Genomic DNA, 20782 nt, shown 5'->3' on the forward strand with positions numbered 1-20782 from the left:
TGTCTTGTCTCCTGTTAGCCACCATTCCTGTGGCACCATTTCTTGCCGTAGCCTCTTGGTGGCTGGCAAGAAGCTTCTCCATTGCTGGAGTCTGAATTAGTCTCTGCTCCTTTTGTGGCTACTTGGCACCTTGGAGGGCTTTTCTCCACAGTGTGGCTCTTGACTCTTTCTTTTTGTCTCCTTTTGTTCTCTTGGCTCTGTTGTTTCAACCCTAAGTCCAGAGCGAGGTGGTTGAGGAGTACTCTTTCTACGGTTGTACCCTGGTACGCTGCTGCCCTTTTTTTCATGGTTCTCCTAGAGAGACTAGCGCTCCAGTTAATTGGTTCTCTCGACTCTGGAGTCTCTTGTTCTGTGGAGTTTGATTCTCTCACTAGGCGCAGGTCTGGGTGGTTCCTGGGCCTTGCTTCCTTTCTTCTATGAAGTGTGGTGCACTGTTTGGGGTTGCGTACTCCTAGTACTTGTTAGGGTCGCTTCATCCGACCATGCTGGATACAAGTCCGGGGTACGTAATTTTTCTTTTGCTCAGGACGTTTGTTTTACGTCCTACGGCTTCAGTTCCTTTTCTAGTGTCTAACTCTGTTCCATTTTGGTAGCCTGGTGGTTCGGATATTTGAATCGTTTTCTGCTGATCAGTTTTTTGCTGTGTGTATAGCTTTGTTGATTTTTCAACCTTCTGCATTCTTCTTTTCTCCCTCCCTCTTTGGGAAACTGCTTTGCTACATCCCATTAGTCTGGATTGGTCTGGTATACATGACACAAGGAAGGAAAAATTATGTTCTTACCTGATAATTTTCTTTCCTTCAATCATACCAGACCAGTCCAGATGCCCTCCCTGGCTAAAGTCTGTCAGAGTGTTGTTTCCTTTAGGTATCCCTGGCTGTTCCACGATGCTTCAATACGCTGGGATGTCCTACAGCACTGCCTACTTAATCTTCTCTTTTCAATCTCCTGCCACTTGTTGTTGTGCCAGCTCTGTATGACTCCTGTTACTTGGCATCACGGAGTTCTTTCCCCAGATTCAGGGGTAGATCTGTATGTGCTTGAGCAAGCTCAGTATGGACCATTCCCTCCTGCTTACTTTACTGTGAGAGGAGGTTGCAGTTGCCTTTGGCCAAGCAGGAGCAGTGAGGTTCTGCATATTGGCTCCAAGACTTTGTCTGTTTGGTATTAACTGTGTTTTCTAGACTTCAGAGCACCATTGCTTGGCTATTTGAAATACTGAACATTCCAGGTTGCATGATACCCTTAAGGGGCAGTTTACTTGGAATTATTTTCTCTGTCTCCTTCCGCTGGTAGATGGACATAACCATTAGTCTGGACTGGTCTGGTATGATTAAAGGAAAAAAATTATCAGGTAAGAACATAATTTTAACATAAGATTTTTTTCAGCAGTCTTTAAGTAAATGGCACAGCTACACATATAGTGGCTGAATATCTCTTTAATATGTATAGGTAGGCGTTATTGCTTATACTCCAACCTAACTCCACCCATGTATTATACAAATAGTGCTGAAACAGAGCAATTTTCGCTAGCACTATCAAAATGGTGCCTTTGAAAATTTGTGTCTTAAACAATTGTATATTTAGCAGCCACTAGTAATTGTGTAACTCCTTTTGAATGTTGGCCCATATTTTTTGGGGGTCCAGATCATGCCCTTTGAAATATGGATAGGCAAATTTTGCTTTGTTGAATTATGTCAGATGCTTGTCTTAAGCCAGCTCTCATAACAAGTGGAGTTTCTCCTCAGGAGCAAATTTTAAGGCTGCCTATTGATTTAACATCTTGGTCTTGTCGTCTGCAGGGTGGCAGTGGTAGGCAATGTGGATGCGGGGAAGAGCACCCTGCTTGGTGTGCTCACTCATGGGGAACTGGACAATGGGCGGGGCTTTGCCCGACAGAAGCTTTTCCGTCACAAACATGAAATTGAGTCAGGCCGCACTAGCAGTGTTGGCAACGACATCCTAGGTTTCGACAATGAAGGAAATGTGGTGAATAAGCCAGACAACCATGGGGGCAGCCTGAGTGGACCAAGATCTGTGAGAAGTCCTCTAAAATCATTACTTTCATCGACCTGGCTGGGCATGAGAAGTACCTTAAAACAACCGTCTTTGGATGACTGGTCATCTACCTGACTTCTGCTGCTTATGGTAATTTCTTTTTCCACTCTAGATGTGCTTGTAGCTTACATCCCTACACACAGTTACAGAACTGCAGAGAGTAGCTGCAAGGACCACAGTGGAAAGGATGCATGCCCTTAATTCAAAATATTTCTAGAAGTTTTCTTTAATACGCACACCAGTGACCAATGAGGGTGGCTAAAGTCTATATAAGTCTTATTATTAGCCTATTATAGGCTAAATATATGATTTAAACGTCCAGCCTGGGATTGCTTATTTAATTTATGTACTTTGAGGTTTTGTTTAACAGGTATTTCTCTTATAAAGTAGACACTCTAGTACAAACTTGCTCTTGGAAGTCATACATTTGTGCTTTGGCACTAGACCAGTATTGTACTAATTGTGGTAAAACCTCTACTGTTAAGAGCTGTCGGTTGCTGAGAGATGTTGAGAGAGTCCTTCTTAACATCTTCAGACTTGTTTTACTTATTTTGTATTCTACTTTGCTTTTATAAGTATACTGACTTTGAGTCTTTTCAATAAATGAAGTTCCATGGATTTATTTGGACACTTCTACCATAAAGCTGTATGCTGTCATATAACCCAATGTCCAGGCTGTACATCCTTTTCTTTTTATATTGGTTATGTGTTATATGTGACAAACATGTCTTATGGTGTTAATTATCTGTTTTTCAGTGCCTGATCTGGTTTTGAGGTTGTGAATCAGAGAATCTATACTTTTTGTGGCTACCTTTCCTTAGAGATCATACAGAGAGAGTCATCCTAGAAGAATTGTGTTTTATTTATTTGGATTTTATTTGCAGCAAATATTTAGAAAGTGAAATGCAAGATAGCAAAAGTAGTGTACTCTGTTTTATTCTATAAACACAGATCATACATTTAGATTTAGATGTGTGTTTGTTCTCTGGCATAACAAGATCTGGAATTGGTTTGTTGTGTGAAGAGCAAGATAGCAGTCCTCACATATAGGTGGCTTCTTCTGATGGTGCCTCAGATTGGAGCATTGTTTTCAAGGCTGTAGCACTTTGTACAGTACTGTACTGCACATGCTGATGGATATTCTGTATATTGGTGCTTGGGGGGCATGTCAATTCTGCTTTTTTTCATGAAGCTCAGAGGCCACATTTTTATTGTTGTTCTATGTGTCAGGTACTGTATTGCCAATTTATTTGGCTCATTTCTAACCCTTAGAACACTCTGTCTAAGCTTTTTGCAAATTTCAAAGTTTTTTCTTGATTATTTTGCATCACTGCACAGCCTTTTGTGTTGGCTTATCAAGTGATATCTGACGTTTTGTGCAGGCAAGCAGGAGAGATATAGTCACACTGTACGGTGACATCTTCCTGATGAAGTCAGTGTCCACAGCTCTTCTCTCGCTCAGGAAAGCCTTTTTGGCTCCCCTAAGCATGCACAAGTATTCCTGCGCTAGGTAGGTTTCCCTCTTGACTATTTTTGGTATGTGTATTTCTGTGACCTAGTCTCACACACCTCTTCAGTCCTCAGTAGGGGGTGTGAATCAGGATAACAGGAGAGAAAGGAACTTGCTCATTCTAAGAGACTTATCCTGTCAGTTGCCAAAGAGCCTTCAGTGTCACTATAAATTCAGATGGTCAGTCTGTCCATTCTTCTTCGGACTTGGCACCTCTATCAAGGGAGAGCACTGACCGTGCTAAACACAACCCTTTCTTTTCTGATCCAAATCAGTCACTGACAGCAGGGGAGGATATGGAACACAAAAGCAAGCTCATCACAATCATTTTGCCACTCATAACACTTTCGGGGAGTGGCTTCAGCTCTCAGCATGCACTCCAGACAAAACTGAGCAAAAACTCAGCAATTTTTTCAGCACTGCTTGAGACAGCCGGCACCAGTACACAGGATCGCTACACTCTCGTGATCGAGGCGACAAAAGCATCTTACTTCAACATTTTACTTCATGCTACCTAGCTACAGGCAGAAAAGGCGGCAAAGCTGAAAACCTCACAGAAAAATCTTAATCTAATCTAGCACTTCTTAACCACCAAATCTTAAGAAGGTCCAAGGCGGTTTACAAAATAAAATAAATCATACAGTTTAAACAAAAGTTACAGCTAAATATTCATTAAGCAGAAGTTCCAAGTAGATATTCAGTAAATAAAAAGGTCTTAAGAATTTTCAGTTCTTAATTCAATCAGCAAAGAATTCCAATGAAAGACAGCCTGAAAAGGGTATAAACCTTCATAAGATCTCTTTGATACTAGACTTTGAGCCGGAGGATAAAAAAGAAAATTGTCCTTAAATCTGAACATTAACTTAGAGAGGTCTATAAAATAATGAGTGGAGTGGAACGGGTAGATATGAATCGCTTGTTAACTCTTTCAAAAAAATACTAGGACTAGGGAGCACACAATGAAGCTACAAAGTAGTACATTTAAAACAAATTGGCGAAAATATTTCTTCTCTCAACATGTAATTTCTTTGCCAGAGAATGTAGTAAAAGCAGTTAGCTTAGTGGGGTTTAAAAAAGGTCTGGATGGCTTTCTAAAAGAAAAGTCCATAAGCCATTATTAAAATGGACTTGGGGAAAATCCATTGCTTATTTCTAGGATAAGCAGCATAAAATGTACTGTTTTGGGATTTTGCCAGGTACTTGTGACCTGAATTGGTCACTGTTGAAAACAGGATGCTGGGCTTAATGAACCTTCAGTCTGTCCCAGTATGGCAATTCTTATGTTCTAGAGTGAAAAAGCAAATCATATACATAAACAGAAGTGTGGCCATGAAATGATTTAAAAACTAGACAAGAAATCTTGTAAAATAATCCTAGCTTTCAACAGTAACCAGTGTAAATCAATTAACAAAGGAGTAACTCTATCATACTTATTGCCTCGAAAAATCATTTTAGCGACAGTATCCTGCAGTAATTGTAATCTGTCAAGTTGCTTCTGTTGAAGTCCAACATAAACAGAATTGCAGTAATCCAGCTGAGAAAGTATAAAAGATTGAACCAGAAGAGCAAAATGCTTATTGTGAAAATAGGAATGGATCAGTCTCGATTGTTTCAGTTTACAGAATATCTTATTCAATAAACTGTTGATCTGAGGTTCAAATGAGAGAGCAGAATCAAAAATAACACCCGGGACTCGCAATGTTTGTGCCACAGGAAGAGAGATTGCTCCAGTGGAATCGAAGAAGGAATAGAATGTAAAGAATTACTAAAACATAACATTTTGTTTGTCAGCATTAAGCTTCAACATATTGTGATGAGTAAGACACTGTCCTGGTGTCCTGAGTGCCCTTTTCCCTACTAGTTCCATACAGGGAGCTGCAGGAGAGGTTTGGGGGGGGGGGGGGGGAATTCCTCTGAGCGGAATCCCCTGAGCGAAAAGGATTTTTCCTTAGTCTGCATGGGAAGAGAGAAGGGGCCTGACATTTCAGGTTATCCATTCTCAGGGCAAAAGGTCCCTGAAAAGGAGTCTGGTGGAAACCAGGAAGGAAGTACAGAGGTTGGTGAAGCCATCTTTTCCCTGCAGCCATGGCTAGATGCTGCAGACGTTCCTGCCAGAGCTAACTGACTCAGCTGTGTTCTAGGTGCTGAGGGAACTTTGGAACTTGTGAGACTGGCAGTGATGAAAGGAACAAGTCTCTAGGGAGAGAATTGACAAGGTACTTCTGATGCTACAGATGTTCCAGCCGGAGCCCGGTGACTCAGCTGCGTACAAGGATATGGAGCCTGTGAGACTTGTAGTGGTGAAAAGAACAGATGTTCTATGTTGAGACCAGTGACTCAGCTGTGTACAAGGAGCTGGAGCCTGTGAGACTTGTAGTGGTGAAAAGAACAATCCTCTAGAGAGAGGTGTGCAGTGGGAGCATGGCTGGAAGTAAGCTGTGCTGAGAAACCCACCAGAAGCAGCCAGAAAGGGTCAAAGGCCAGACGATAAAAAAGAGCCTTTGGGATACCTGTGGAAAATGTTCAGGCTTATATAAGAATGCCAGCCTTTGGCACATAGTGGAGGTTGTTTTGTTTGGAAGTTAATAAATTGATCTGAACTCTGGACTAGTTCCTTGGGTGTGTTTGTGAAACTGAAAACCCGGGCTGGATTAATTTCTGGCCATGGATTGAACTCCTAGAAACTAAAGTGGTTCTCTTGATCTAAAAATGGATAGTACTTTGAAGTTGGTGGTTTCTAACCATGATGAGGGTGATCAGGACCATCACAATATGTTTACTGGCCCAAGATTTTATGTTGTTAAATATTTCCTTCTGTATTTTATTTATTCCAGAGGCTTGATATACTGCACGGGGTCCAGAGTGACTACTGTGTTGTTTACAGTAATATCTATATAAATAATTCTCACCTCCAATGTTCAGAACCTCACTGTGTGGCAGGGAAACACTGAAGCCCTGTAGTCTTCTAGGCTGTCAACACCACTCACTCTCACTCATAGACCCGCCCTCAACACACGCCCCATCCACACATAATTCACAACCCCAACATTCTAAATGCAAAATTTGCAGTTGCAAGATCCCATGAGTGTATGCCCCGCCCTCCCGTCACAACGTGATGACGTTGAGGGCGGGGCTATGACACTCAGCCAATTGCCAGTTCCACCGCCCTCCGACGCTACCCCCTCCTCCCGACGCACTGCGAGAAACCGGATTACGCAGGGCCTCCACCCCCCCCCACGCACAGCGACAAGTTCCACCGCCCTCCGACGCTACCCCCCCTGATGCACTGTGAGAAACCGGACTACGCAGGGCCTCCACCCCACCCCCCGCCGCACAGCAACAAACACCGAGCTACGCAGGGGGAGGAGTGCCGTCCGAACACCTGAGCCGCTGGGAACCCGAAGCTGCCGCCCGCAAAAACAAAACTACCTGCACCCTCACCACGCTGCCGTCCTGCGCCCTCCCAACGCTGCCGCAGGTAAACCTTGCTAGCGCCCGTTTCATGCCTCACAGAAACGGGCCTTTTTTACTAGTAATAAAATAAATGATTCTTGATGGGTGGGAGTGCGTTTCATAGGTAAGGGCCAAGGAAATTAAAGGAGGATTGACGAGAGATGGTCAAGCAAAAAGTAAAAAAGTAGGGAGGGCATGGTTAAGAGGTTGGCAGCAGCACTTAACCCTGGTGGGGCCCTATAAATACATCTTGTACCCACTACGCAAAGTGTGGAAATGGCTAAGCAAAATCTTTAAATGGAATAATTTGGTGTCGCCTTTGTTGCCGATTCAGGGTAACCCGACATTTCCAGAGGGGGGGGTCGTCCCTCTTGCTAAGAAGATGGACTACCCGGGGGATCCAATTTTTGTCCCAGGTGGTAACAGAGCAGGGGACTATAAAAACCTTTCAGGCCCTGTGTGAGGAATATAAGCTAGAGTGGGGAGACACATTTGCTTACTTACAAATGAAACATTACATTCAGTCACTGCCTGCTGACTCCCTGATGCAGGGAGTTTGGGAGCGTCAAGATGAGCTGCTGGGCTTGGAGGAACAACAGAGAATCCCGCTGAAATATTTTCACGGCTGCCTAAGGGATTCTTTAGAATCACTTGATAGCACATCTATTTGTACTTTATGGAGTCATGAACTGAAATGGTGACTGGAGCCACAACAAGTGGAGACCTGCTTGAAATCCATCCACAAGGTGACTGAGAATGCAGCCTGGTGGGAGTTGAACTATAAGTTTATATTACGATTGCACATTTCACCTCACAGGGCTTACAGAGAGCATCACTGAGAGAGACAGATGATTGTCCCAAATGCGTGAGGGGGGGGGGCCTCCCTGGGCCACATGTTCTGGTCTTGCCCAGCAGTGTCAGCATTCTGGACAGCCTTGGGCCAGCAGGTGTCTGTGATGTGGAAGGTGCGATGGTCACCCACCCCTGGACAATTGTTTGATGTCTTTTGGTACGGGGGTATAAACCGGAGGGCCTGAGAGCTTTTCTGAAGAGATCAGTGTTGATGGGGAAGAGAACCATCCTACAGAAATGGCTCAACCGGGAGGCCCCTTGCACATTACATTGGCTATGATGCAATGTTGTTCACTGGAAAGGCGAGGGGTCAGTGATTTGGCTTCCAGTAAGGGAGACCGGTTCTGTAAGATTTGGTCCCCGTTTTGGGATTCACTCACTGCTATTGCAAAAAGTAGAATACTGAATTGCTAAGGGGGGGCAGGGGAGTAGGGGGGAATGGGGGGGGTAAGGGAGGGGCGGGATTGGGTAGGGAGGGGAGAAAAGCAAAATATGAATGTCTGGCACTTTCTCTGTAATAGTAATGTGACTGCCACAGTTTTTGTAACAAGTTATATTGGTTATGGTATTCTTGTATGCATAAATGTTGTGCCAATAAACAGATAAAAAAAAAAAAGAGGTTGGCAGCAGAGGAGCGTAGGATATGCAGCGGGACATAAGGGATCAAAACTGAGTTAAGGTAGGCAGGAATGGAGGAGGGTAGATGGGACTTGATGACAAGATATAAGATCTTAAATTTTATCCTATTGGAAACAGCAGTATAAGTTAAATCTAGAGTATTTATCTGATACAGGAAGCCAGATAAAAACATCATCTGCGTATGAAATCAAATGGGCCCCTGGTGTCAAAACTATAGTACTTAAGATGCTTATAACAATATTAAATAAAATGGGAGAAAGAGGTGAACCTTGTGGCACTCCCGCATACAGGGGTCCGAAGCTTAGATTTTTCACCTTGTTTCAATATAAAATAACTGGAGTTGTTTAAAAATACCTTCAACCATGTATAAACTGTATCTGAGATACCAAAATCTGCAAAATTGGCTAACAAAATAGAATGATCTATAGGGGAGATCACGTGACGCCATGACTAGGAGCGGTTGAAAAAACCTCCGCTCCTGCCAGCCTGCCCGCTAAACCCTCGAAAACCGCGGAAACTGCCCTGATAAAGAATCACCGAACACACCACCCCATACAAGAAGCAAAGGTATAAGATCGGCGTTATTTATAACGGGGCTTCATGGCGGCGAAGAGCATTCGCAGAGAAAAAGAAAAGACGCGAGCCGGCGAGGATAAAATGGCAGGTCCGTTGAGCCCGGCCGCGACTGCCCTAAGCTCAGTGTGGGTGGCGGAGGTGGCGGCGGAGGTGACAGCCGCTATGGAACCCTTGCTAGATCGGCGATTAGGACCCATCGACAGCAAAATAACTCTAGTCCAAGAAAATTTGGGGCAACTCACTAAAGAACTGATGGAGTATCAGCAGCGCCACGGGGCCCTTGAAGACAAAGTGCACAAGATGGAAGAGGAAAATGCCAAGCTCAAAACCATGGTGGAAGGCTATGAAGGGAAGCTTGAAGACCTCGAGAACCGATCCCGGAGGAACAATTTAAGATTTGTAGGGCTGCCTGAGGCATTGGAAACAACAAATTTCCGAGTGTTCCTGGAAAAATGGCTGCCAGAACAACTACAACTCCCAGAAGACCTTGGAGTCCTCCAGGTAGAGAGAGCACATCGTGTAGGGCCCAAAAGCACAGAAACAACACGCCCGAGAGTGGTGATCTGCCGCATCTTAAATTTTGCGCACAAAGAGGTAATACTGCAGGCTTTGTGGAAGGAACAAGAGCTGCACTATGGGAATAAAAAGATTTTATGTTTCCAAGACTACTCCGCAGCGGTGGCGATGCAGAGAAGGAAGTTTTCTCCTATATGCACAAAACTTTTGAAAAGAAAATCCAATTTGCACTGCAGTACCCAGCCAAATTAAGAGTCACCTATCAGGCGGCCACGCAGGTGTATAACACAGTAGACCAAGCGCAAGCCTTTTTGAACTCCGTGGAACACCGCTGATCGAGAGGTCATACGGAGGATCTACAGACATACCATGGAAGGTGGGATCGAAGAAGGCAAAACCACAACAGAATTGGATTACAAAGTGTTAATTTGAATTGAAAGATCTCAGTACCCAGTTTGATGGGTTGGAGTTGTTGGACCGACAAGAGGGACAAAACCACGGGAGAAAACCCAGGAGAACTTGATGAAAAACTAAGAAATCCTTGGGGGTCTAATAAAATGTAATTTGAAAGACGACTGGGATAACTAAACAGAATATCACAGAGAACTGAGACATGTTAAGAGGCCTTACAATAATTTCATACTAAAGAACTGTGATGATTTGCTAGAAAGGCCTGGATTGCTATAAGAGTGATAGTGCTGGAGACAGCCCCAGAAATATTGCCGCAGAGAGACGTGGAGGATCCCTCTTACAGATCGGAGAGACACTTGAGAACTCTGGAACAAGGTTTTTTTTTTTTTTCTTTTTTTTTCTCTTTCTCTCTTTGAAGTTTGTTATTGTTGTTATCAGGATTAAGTTGATAAGTTATGTGATCATAAGTTGGAGATATACTGAAAGGGGGGAAAGGAAGAGCACTTTCGTGCAACTTAGCTTACGAGAGGGAGGGGGTAGGAGGCGTTATACGTGATGGTCTCATTTCGAGACTCGGGCTCTGTAGAAGGGAGGTTGGGGTTAAAGGGGGTAGAGAGATTTAGAAGGGAAGAAGAGGGGGGGATTGGGGGGTGGGGGGAATGGAGACCTGGGGGATATGGTTAATAGGATTTGGGAAGGATTTAATATGGCTTAGGATGGAGCGGGAGGAGGGGTGGGGGCTGGGACACCCCTCTTCCTTGAATGATTGGTATGCATCTTATATACAGGTACCATATGTGAACTGGGACCTCTAAAGGTAGTTACATGGAATGTGGGAGGGATCTTGTCCCCCATAAAACGCTCTAAAATTCTGCAACATCTGCAAAGACATAAAGTTGATATAGCCCTGCTCCAAGAAACCCACTTATCGGCTGGGGAACATGCTAAATTACGAACTTGGTGGGTGGGGGAATGTGAATCTGCAGCAGCACAGGGGAAGAAAGGGGGGGTTGCCAACCTGTTTCAAAAAGGAATAGCGGACAAAGTGAAAGTGCACTTCACTGATCCAGGTGGTAGATTCATACTTTGTGAGGCTCATATACAGCGCCAGATCATGCTGTTTGGCAATGTATACGCTCCGAACCAATATGAGCGGAAGTTCTACAAGATGATCACCTCGAAACTGTTAATAAGTAATTCTTTACCTATAATAGTAGGGGGGGATTTCAATATGGTAATGGACCCCTTGATGGATAGCACGGGAACTAGGAGGCACGAGCTTATACAGGAATCTAGGGGGCTGCCTAATCTTTGCCGACAGGTGGGGCTAGTGGATGTTTGGAGGATACTCAATCCACAAGGGAAAGACTATACACACCTCTCGCGGGCGCATGGCACACAGGCGCGAATTGATTATTTGTTGATTTCGGAACAGATGTTTAGTTCAGTGACGAAAGCAGCTATAGGAGCAGATGTGATATCTGATCATGCCTGGGTGGAAATGAGCTGGGCGCCCAAGGAGGAGAGGGGAGTGGAAAAGAGATGGGTGTTTCCTGCGGAGTTATACCGGGATCAGGGTTTTAGGGCCTCTATACATCAGAGTTGGCAGGATTACAAAGAACACAATGCAATACATGTTGAAAACCCAGTCCTGTACTGGGAGGCGGCTAAGGCAGTATTTCGCGGAGAAATTATCAGCTATACAGCACATAAACGTAAAGCTCGGAATAGAGAGATAATGAGGCTGAGTCAATTAGTGTGCAGAGCTTGGAGAAGATATGGACAACAGGCCTCCACCGAGAATAGGCAGCATTTAATGCTCTTGCAGACGAAATTAAATGAAATACTTCATTATAAGGCAGTGAAATCACAAACATATTACAAATATCAATTATATAAGTACGGGAACAAGTGCGGTCAATTGATGGCGCGTCTGATCGCAACCAAACAAGGCAAAGCTAGGATCTTGACTATGAAGAAGGGGCAGGGAGAACGAATCCACACGGATAAGGAGATTGGTGAGAATTTCTATCAATATTACAAAAGGCTATACGAGGCCCCGCCTGATGACGGCCTGTTGGGAGATTCATATTTAGATCAGATTAGATTGCCGAAACTGTCCCCTCAAGAGGTGCAATGGCTTAATACCATTATTACACCAGATGAGGTATACTTGGTGATTAACCAAAGTGAATTGCTTAAGGCGCCGGGAGTAGATGGTTACCGAGCGGAATTCTACAAGATCATGGGAGAAGAAATAACTGAACCCCTAGCCGCAATGTTTAACACCTTAATAGAGAAGGAAAGGATGCCTTCGGATCTAAATACAGCTTGTATTATAGTACTCCCCAAAAAAGGGAAGGATCCGGAGCTAGCTGAATCCTATAGGCCTATTTCGCTTCTAAACTACGAAGTGAAATTGATGGCTAAGATTTTAGCAAACAGATTAGCGAGATTCTTGCCGAAACTTATACATGATTCCCAAATGGGGTTTGTAAGGGGACGGAAAATCACTAAGAATGTCCGCAAGGTCTTGACATCATTAGAAGCCAGAAATCGAGGGAATAAAAATTCTTTGTTAATAAGCTTTGATGCTGACAAAGCCTTTGATAAAGTAAAATGGAATTTTCTATATGCCGTCCTTCAGAAATACGGAATCACGGATAGATTTTTGTCAGGGATCAAAGCATTGTATGCAAAACCGAAGGCCAGAATATCGGTCAATGGGATCGTAACAAAAGATTTTGAAATAAGCCGGGGAACCCGCCAAGGTTGTCCTCTGTCGCCTCTATTATTTGTGCTGACATTGGATCCCTTGCTGAGAGACATTGAGGAACAGAGGGCGGTAGCGGGGATAACGATAGGGAAAGAGGTCTTTAAAGTGGCAGCATTTGCCGACGATATTTTGGTCCACTTGTCAGACCCACAGGAATCTTTGGAGGCTTTGTTGGAGATATTCTCCGAATACGGAGACTATGCGGGCCTTAGTTTAAATTTAGAGAAGTCGGAGGCCTTAGCCTCCTTGGAGGAAGTATGGAGACAGTGGAGAGGTGAGTTTCCCTTGCGGAAAGCACAAACTTCTTTTAAATATCTAGGAATCTTGATGCCTATTAACCCTGCACGGTTGTATGACCTTAATATTACCTGGCTGCTACAGGAGACCCAGAAGGTGTTACAAGGATGGCTGGATTTGCCGCTATCAATGCTAGGTAGAGTAAATTTGATTAAAATGGTGTTATTTCCCAAGTGGCTCTACGTGATGCAAACCATTCCGGTGTGGCTACGAAGAAAAGACTTGCAGAGTTTTTATAAATTAGCATCAAAGTTTTGCTGGAAGGGCAAGAAACCACGGATTCGTTTCTCAAATTTAATAGGTAACTGGAGTCGAGGAGGGGTGGGTATGCCAGATTTAGAGTTATACAATCAAGCATGCCAATTGCGTTACCTAGGAGATTGGTGCTTGGAAACACAGCGATACACCCCCACTGTGTTGGAGGCAGCACTTTGGGAACCTTATCAATTTTTTTCGCTTTTTACACCACAAAACATGTGATTTACCGGAAGGACTACGTAAAAGTGTGCTGTTGCGACCGCTTAGAGAGGTGTGGAGAGTGCTTATACGGCAACTAGGGGGGGATCCAGCAATAACAGATCTATTAACAATATGTGGGAATTGTAAGTTTTTACCAGGCTTGTCGAGCCGACATTTTGTAGACTGGGCACAGAAGGGGATTTCCAGTCTGGCACACCTGGCGGGTGGAGATGGGCAGCCCCTCACAGAAGGAGAACTACTGGGGAAGGTAGGCGATTCCTGGGGTAACAGATTTGCTATAAGGCAAGTGCAACACTACATTACTTCTCTCCCGGGAGACCCTTTGAGAACTCGGATGGGGGATAAGGTACAAGATTTCTTTCACTCTTTGGGTGAGGGCGAATTTACAATATCTTTGCTCCACAAAACAATATCAGGATGGCGACCCCCCAGGGATTATAGACAGTTGAAGAGTGCTTGGGAAAAGGAATTGGGGGTTGGAGTAATATCATGGGATATCACTAAATCGATAGCAAGAATACCCTTGTTAGTATCTGATGCTCGCTTAAGAGAATGTGCCTATTGTTGTATTCACAGGGGATATGTCACTAAAGCTCAACTAACCCACATGGGAGGGAATCGGAGCCCAGAGTGTCTCAAATGTGGAAAGGGCCCTGGCACAATGCTACATATGTTTTGGAGCTGCCCCACCTTGAAAAGGTTTTGGACACAGGTCCGAGGTTTTTGGGAGGAACGGCTGGGGCTTCGGATCTTAGGGACAGCTGAACAATTGCTTTTAGACATCCCGGGGTCATTTAGAGGGCAGAATCGATTTGAAACAATATTGCTCCGTAAGATGAGCTTACTGTCCAGGAAATGCATATTACAGTACTGGACAGTTAAAGATCCTCCAGCATATTGGCACTGGAGAAACCAATTGCACCAACTGGTATCTTGGGAGGCTGGAGAATCCCGGCTCTCAAAGAACAAGAGAGTCACGTTTTTGGCTGTCTGGGGTCCTTATCTGCGAAGTCTAAGCCATAGAGGTCGGAGTTTACTCTTAAATGCAGGGTGAATCCATGGACTGTTACTGAATAGATCTCCAGGTCGGGGGGGGGGGGGGGGGGGGGGGGGTAGAGGAGGGGTTTTGGGGAGGGCGGGGGTAGGATAAGTACATCCTGATGGGAGTAAATAAATAAAAATGCTGTAATAATAATAGATGATCTATAGTGTCAAATGCCCCGAAATATCAAACTGGAGCAGCATTGATTGGGTACCATGACTTAAGAAGTTTCTAATCCTAGTTAACAAAACAAGAAGCAATGACTCGGTACTATGATTGCTTCTAAAGCCAAACTGAAAGTCATGAAGACAAGAAAATGTATCCAAATAACACATTAGTTTCATTCCCACTTTAACTTCCATTAATTTTGTGAATAGAGATATACTAGCAATGGTTGAAAACAAGAAGGCAATGACATATTCGAATTACTAGATTTTGGAATAGAGGTGGGTACTATCTGTCCCAACTCTTTGGGAATCTGACCTGCCTGTAAAATAGAGTTAACTAAGGAAGTAATCCATAACATAATACTTGGAGGAGAATAATCCAAGGCTGTCCAGCTGCAGGCAGACCTCAGGGATAGGAAAAAGCATCAGCAGAAAGTTAAAACACTTAGACTGAACGCAGCTATATGAAAACCTGCCTAAAAGCCTCATTCTCCTCAAAGAATCACCTAGAGATACTCATTGCAAATGGAGACGACAAGATTCCCATAAAAATGCCACTACTCTCTCTCCAACCTGCAACAAGTAGAAGCACTAGCTCCGTCTGACGGTCAGGAGCCTCCTCAGAGTGGCATGCTTCAGCTCATGCCAAGATTCATTTAAGACAGCTCATTTTTCCTTCAGAACACAACCTCGGTGGGATAATTCCATTATTGTTCAAGAATCTCTCCACTGTTGCCAGCTGCTGCCCTTAAGTTTGCCTCATGGCTTATGGGGTATGCCACTAAAGATGATGATTGCTGAATCCATTATTTGCTATACTTTTGTAACTGAGACAATCCAGAAAAGAATTCTTCTTCATTTTGTGAGTGTATTATATTCCAAGCCTCTAAACCGTACACTGGAGGATCATACCAATGACTATTCTTATGTAAAGTTTTTATTAAAGATTTCCAAAGCTGTATACCTAGGATCTTTTCCAACGTCCAGTAATAAAGCAGGCTTCCAGACCATTTTGCAGTTGCTGAGTGCACCAAAAAGAAATAAGTGCACTTCCAGTCCATTAAGTGAGCCTTTACTGAAGCCTTGGTCTAAAACAGGGTTGCCAACCTCGGTCCTTGAGGGCCACAGTCAAGTCGCGTTTTCAGGATTTCCTCAGTGAATATGCATGAGATCTGTTGCATGCACTGCCTCCATTGTATGCAAATAAATCTCATGCATATTCATTGGGGAAATCCTGAAAACCTGATTTTGCGAGGGTCGAGGTTGGACACCCCTGGTCTAAAATGAGGTCTGGACTCCTGAGGTCAAGGGGATCCCTCACTGAAACCTTGATTTTTAGTCAGACACATACTAATACTACTCTTCCAGAATATTATTCTGATTCAGTCTGAGAGCTCCTGGGGTTATGATCGTGGATCTGAGAACTGCTCTGATTAGAAGAGTCAGTAGATCTCACCTCAGTCCTCCTTTCCTCTGTATGGAAAGAGAAAGTCTCCAACAGAGATCCTGTCTCTCATAGACTTTAGCAGAGGAATGGTAGAGACCTATTTCAGTTGGAGGGAGGGAGGATGAGCCTAGAACACACATTCTGGATATAGTCCAATATCTTAGCGCCCCTTAAGGAAGCTGTGATAGTGCCCATTCATGACAAAGAGGCACAGATGAGAATGCTGGTGACCCCCCGTTTTTCTCTGCCATAAAAAAAAAGACTGCATGTATAACATCCAGAAGGCTCCTGGATTTGACCAGAAACAGCTGCCACATCATTCAGTATTAGTTGAATCTGCCCTAAAGACCAAGAGGTCAATAATCTACTCCACGTCTCCTGAGAGGGGATGCCTGAACCCTTAACCTTCTTGGGAAGAAGTTTTATCAGACCTCCTGCATAGCTTCTACCAGCTCTTAATGAATAAATACATGAGATTTTCTTTCTCAAGAGAAACATGCAGTCTTAGGAGACTGGACAAGAATGAGGAGTACAGAAAGCATATGTTTAGGTCAACCTGTTGATTATTTCAAAATGGCATCAATAGCTTCTGCCCAAAGTTGTTGGTTTCTGTGGAGATTCATAGCCATGAGTGTCATAAAGGTATAATGTGCAGGGCAGACTTGCTGATGTGCTCTGCAGTGGAGGTAATCTCTTTAAAAAGATGATCAGGGAGATTGTGGATCAGGTAAAAGACCACTGCTCAGTGTTTGACTGTCTCTGCAGCCGTTTTGGACCCACCCTTCTATCTGAGTAGGCAGGAGATGCTTCTGTACACCGAATAGGCATTGTCCTGCACTCTTGTCTATCTTGCTCTCACCCAAGACAGTAAATGGTCCTATAGTCTCAACAAGATTCACAGTCAAAATCTGGGATGGGATTTTGACTGGATCCAGGCAGACATAGCTAATATTTGAGTGTCTGTTCCAGAGAACGTTTCTATAGAGGGAAAGCTAAGATTTTGCATAAACTGTTGGCCTAGTATAATCTTGAATACTTGGGTTCTCAGCATAGTGTGGAATAGATACAGACCACATCTGTTGGAAGTCTTGCCAAATTGCCACTGGAGGACTTTCTAGTCAAACGCTTACCATTTGGTTGAATTGGTAAAGGAACTGCCCTCCCTCTTAGCAGTTCTCAGATCCACCATCATAACCCATTCCACCAGGACAAGAGACAGGAGTTCTGGTCCCAAATATTTCCTGATCTCAAAGACTCCCATCATAGACATATGGATCCTAAATTCTAGTAAGAGAAGTTCAAGATGGTTTCCTTAGGTATTTTAATCCTTCAAAAATGAGCTTTGTTATGCTTCCTGAATTTAAAGGATGCTTGCCCATATTACAAACTGCTTAAATATTTTCAGATTACAAATTCTCAAAATACCGCTGCATGCCTCATATGTAGAACACCTCGCTTCACCAAAGCAACTCCTTCTATACAACCTACATTGGTTACCAATAAAAGATAGAATATTTTTCAAGTTCTGTGTTTTTATTCACCAAATTCTATATGGTTGTTCTCCAACATATATGAACAATCTCATGGAATTACCTCGACATAATGCTGTATCATCATCCAGAGAATACTTCATTCTGCATTTCCCTTTTTGTAGGAATGTAATCTATAAAACAATTCATAATGATAGTTTCTTATATCAAGGTACTAAAATTTGGAATTCTCTACCAAAAACAATTAAATGCGCAGATACCTGTTCTTTAAAAACCTACTGAAAACTCATTTTTTCAATTTAGCTTTTAAGAATTCTATTTGAAAGTTATCCATTCATACAATTAATTTCACTACTTCTTTCCTCCCTAATCCTATCTAACCCTAATTGTATCCATATTGATTGATCATCACTTCTTTGTCTATAAACTTAATTATGATTTAATCTTCTTCTGTATCTATCTACCCTTAAGAACAGTTGCAGCCAGGTTAATTCACCACATATGTTATATTTGTTTTACAAAGCCCATGTTATAGCACTATTTATTGTACTTTGTAGTCTGTTTATGTAATTTTTAATATATATATCATTCATTCTCCGAGGACAAGCAGGCTGCTTGTTCTCACTGATGGGTGACGTCCACGGCAGCCCCTCCAATCGGAATCTTCACTAGCAAAGTCCTTTGCTAGCTCTCGCGCGTCCGCGCGCACCGCGCATGCGCGGCCGTCTTCCCGCCCGAAACCGGCTCGAGCCGGCCAGTCTTCTTTCGTCCGCACTCGGTACGGCTGTGTTTTTGCCGTGTCGAGCCCCGGAGAGTCGACCTCGCGCGTCCGTTGTTTTAATCGACGTGTTTTTTCTTCGGAAAAGTTCTAATTTCGTGCGGAAAGTGCTCCGAAAACCCCCTTGGGTTTCGTTTGCCCTTTCCTATATTTCCAGTCTTTGCCCCGGTAAGTTTTCTTTCGTCGTCGGGGTAGGCCTCTTTTAGGCCTCGGTCGAGATTTTTCTCCCTCAAAGTTTTGGTGCTAAAATTCGTCATTTCGGATTTTGATTTCGCCGGCGTGATTTTTCCGCCCATGACATCGAAGCCTTCCAGCGGCTTCAAGAAGTGCACCCAGTGCGCCCGGGTAATCTCGCTCACTGATAGGCACTCTTCGTGTCTTCAGTGTCTGGGTGCCGAGCACCGTCCTCAGAACTGTAGTCTGTGTTCCCTGTTACAAAGGCGGACTGAGGTAGCGAGATTGGCCCAGTGGAACGTTTTGTTCTCGGGCTCTTCGTTGGCATCGGCACCGGGGTCATCGGGTGCATCGACGTCATCAGCGTCCAGACCTTCATCCTCGGCCGCCAGTGCATCGAGTGCATCGAGGCATCGGCCCTCTGCATCGGCGCCGAGACATCGGATAGCTGCATCGACGTCGGTGGTACCGGGACCTCGTCTCCTGATGTCGTCGGACGGTGGTGCATCGTCAGGAGTGCAGGTGAGGGCTGTCCATTCCCCTGCTGGTGGCGGTGAGCCTTCGGGTGGGTCTCCCCCTACCCTGAGGGCTCCTGCGGTACAGCCCCCCCGGGATCGACCTGCTTCGACCTCGGCCCCGAGGAAGCGACGGATGGATTCTACGTCCTCCTCATCGGTGCCGGGGAGCTCCGGTGACATGCTTCGGAAGAAGTCTAAGAAGCATCGACACCGGTACATAAGTACATAAGTACATAAGTAGTGCCATACTGGGAAAGACCAAAGGTCCATCTAGCCCAGCATCCTGTCACCGACAGTGGCCAATCCAGGTCAAGGGCACCTGGCACGCTCCCCAAACGTAAAAACATTCCAGACAAGTTATACCTAAAAATGCGGAATTTTTCCAAGTCCATTTAATAGCGGTCTATGGACTTGTCCTTTAGGAATCTATCTAACCCCTTTTTAAACTCCGTCAAGCTAACCGCCCGTACCACGTTCTCCGGCAATGAATTCCAGAGTCTAATTACACGTTGGGTGAAGAAAAATTTTCTCCGATTCGTTTTAAATTTACCACACTGTAGCTTCAACTCATGCCCTCTAGTCCTAGTATTTTTGGATAGCGTGAACAGTCGCTTCACATCCACCCGATCCATTCCACTCATTATTTTATACACTTCTATCATATCTCCCCTCAGCCGTCTCTTCTCCAAGCTGAAAAGCCCTAGCCTTCTCAGCCTCTCTTCATAGGAAAGTCGTCCCATCCCCACTATCATTTTCGTCGCCCTTCGCTGTACCTTTTCCAATTCTACTATATCTTTTTGAGATACGGAGACCAGTACTGAACACAATACTCCAGGTGCGGTCGCACCATGGAGCGATACAACGGCATTATAACATCCGCACACCTGGACTCCATACCCTTCCTAATAACACCCAACATTCTATTCGCTTTCCTAGCCGCAGCAGCACACTGAGCAGAAGGTTTCAGCGTATCATCGACGACGACACCCAGATCCCTTTCTTGATCCGTAACTCCTAACGCGGAACCTTGCAAGACGTAGCTATAATTCGGGTTCCTCTTACCCACATGCATCACTTTGCACTTGTCAACATTGAACTTCATCTGCCACTTGCACGCCCATTCTCCCAGTCTCGCAAGGTCCTCCTGTAATCGTTCACATTCCTCCTGCGACTTGACGACCCTGAATAATTTTGTGTCATCGGCGAATTTAATTACCTCACTAGTTATTCCCATCTCTAGGTCATTTATAAATACATTAAAAAGCAACGGACCCAGCACAGACCCCTGCGGGACCCCACTAACTACCCTCCTCCACTGAGAATACTGGCCACGCAATCCTACTCTCTGCTTCCTATCTTTCAACCAGTTCTTAATCCATAATAATACCCTACCTCCGATTCCATGACTCTGCAATTTCTTCAGGAGTCTTTCGTGCGGCACTTTGTCAAACGCCTTCTGAAAATCCAGATATACAATATCAACCGGCTCCCCATTGTCCACATGTTTGCTTACCCCCTCAAAAAAATGCATTAGATTGGTGAGGCAAGACTTCCCTTCACTAAATCCGTGCTGACTTTGTCTCATCAGTCCATGTTTT

General features: G+C 44.3%; 1 protein-coding gene across 1 annotated transcript in view; it reads left to right on the forward strand.

Annotated features, from left to right (window-relative positions):
* Positions 1–20782, forward strand: part of GTPBP1 (GTP binding protein 1) — a 146577-nt gene that overhangs the window by 73470 nt on the left and 52325 nt on the right. The window contains 5 exon segments of the mRNA XM_030221005.1: positions 1803–2017; positions 2020–2112; positions 2115–2148; positions 9208–9682; positions 11451–13046. Coding sequence (XP_030076865.1) covers positions 1803–2017; positions 2020–2112; positions 2115–2148; positions 9208–9682; positions 11451–13046 — 2413 coding nt within the window.

The sequence above is a fragment of the Microcaecilia unicolor genome, chromosome 1, assembly GCF_901765095.1.
Source record: "Microcaecilia unicolor chromosome 1, aMicUni1.1, whole genome shotgun sequence".
In the NCBI taxonomy this organism is placed as follows: domain Eukaryota; kingdom Metazoa; phylum Chordata; class Amphibia; order Gymnophiona; family Siphonopidae; genus Microcaecilia; species Microcaecilia unicolor.